General features: G+C 69.9%; 1 protein-coding gene across 1 annotated transcript in view; it reads right to left on the bottom strand.

Moving 5' to 3' along the window:
* LOC103896501 (rasGAP-activating-like protein 1) overlaps positions 1–944 on the bottom strand; it is an 8,017-nt gene that overhangs the window by 6,175 nt on the left and 898 nt on the right. The window contains exon 4 of the mRNA XM_009276363.1: positions 334–411. Coding sequence (XP_009274638.1) covers positions 334–411 — 78 coding nt within the window. The remainder of the gene's footprint in view (positions 1–333; positions 412–944) is intronic.

Below are 944 nucleotides of genomic sequence, written 5' to 3'. Positions count from 1 at the left end.
TCTGAGGTGCCCGAGAGGTCCCGGGGGGCCAGGTCCCTGCGGGGAGGTGGGAGGCAGCGGGGGCACAGCGGGCAGGGGGCCCGTCCCCGCCAGCATGGTCCCTGCACCCCTGTGCCCCCCCTTTCCCCCGGCTTGCCTGGGCACACCGGGCACCCGTGGGGCAGCTGGCAGGTGCTGGGGGGATGCTGGTGAGAGCGGGTCCCCGTTCCCCAGCGCTCCTCCCCCGAACCCCCTCCTCCCCCAGTCCCTGGGGCCCAAATGGCACAGCGGGGCGGGGGGGAGGCTCTGCTGTCCCTCCTGCCTGTCCCCATGGCCATCCCGTTGCCTTGGTACCCGCTTCGGTTGCCATGGCAGCGGGATGCTGCCTGTGCCACCTGCTCCGCTGCCAGCAGCCTGCCGTCTGGCAGCCGCCTGTGTGGGCACGCGCACACATACATGCAGACACGCGTGCACACCACACACCACACACACGCACACACACCAGCGCGAAGCAGAGGGGCAGCCTGGGGCGTGCCTCAGTTTCCCCCAATTTTGAAACCAAAGGGGAGAAACCCAGCGTGAGAGCCAGCTGGCCTGACAGGGACCGTCCCCAGGTACCCCGTAGCCCTCTGGGCCACCCAGCTCTGCCCCTTGTCCCCTCGTCCTTGTCCCCGAGCAGGGCTGGCAGTGTCCGAGGCAGCGCATTCCCTGCTGAGACCCCACGGCATCGTCACACGCGGGTTGGCATCATTGACGTCCCCAAGCAGGACACAGCGAGGGCCCTTCCCGGTGCTGAGGGGGGAGTACGAGCCCCGTGCCACCGCCGTCCCCATCACCTCCCCTCCTCTCGCTGCCCAGACCCCCCCCAGCCAAAAATAAGACCCTGGGATGGCTGCGCCCCCATCGTGCCCTGCCAGCCCCCCGCTACCTGGCCTCGATGAGGTGACAGCGCAGCACCCGCGGGG

This window comes from Aptenodytes forsteri, unplaced genomic scaffold (genome assembly GCF_000699145.1).
Source record: "Aptenodytes forsteri isolate BGI_AS27 unplaced genomic scaffold, ASM69914v1 Scaffold129, whole genome shotgun sequence".
Classification (NCBI taxonomy): domain Eukaryota; kingdom Metazoa; phylum Chordata; class Aves; order Sphenisciformes; family Spheniscidae; genus Aptenodytes; species Aptenodytes forsteri.
This window is presented reverse-complemented; position numbering and strand designations above follow the sequence as displayed.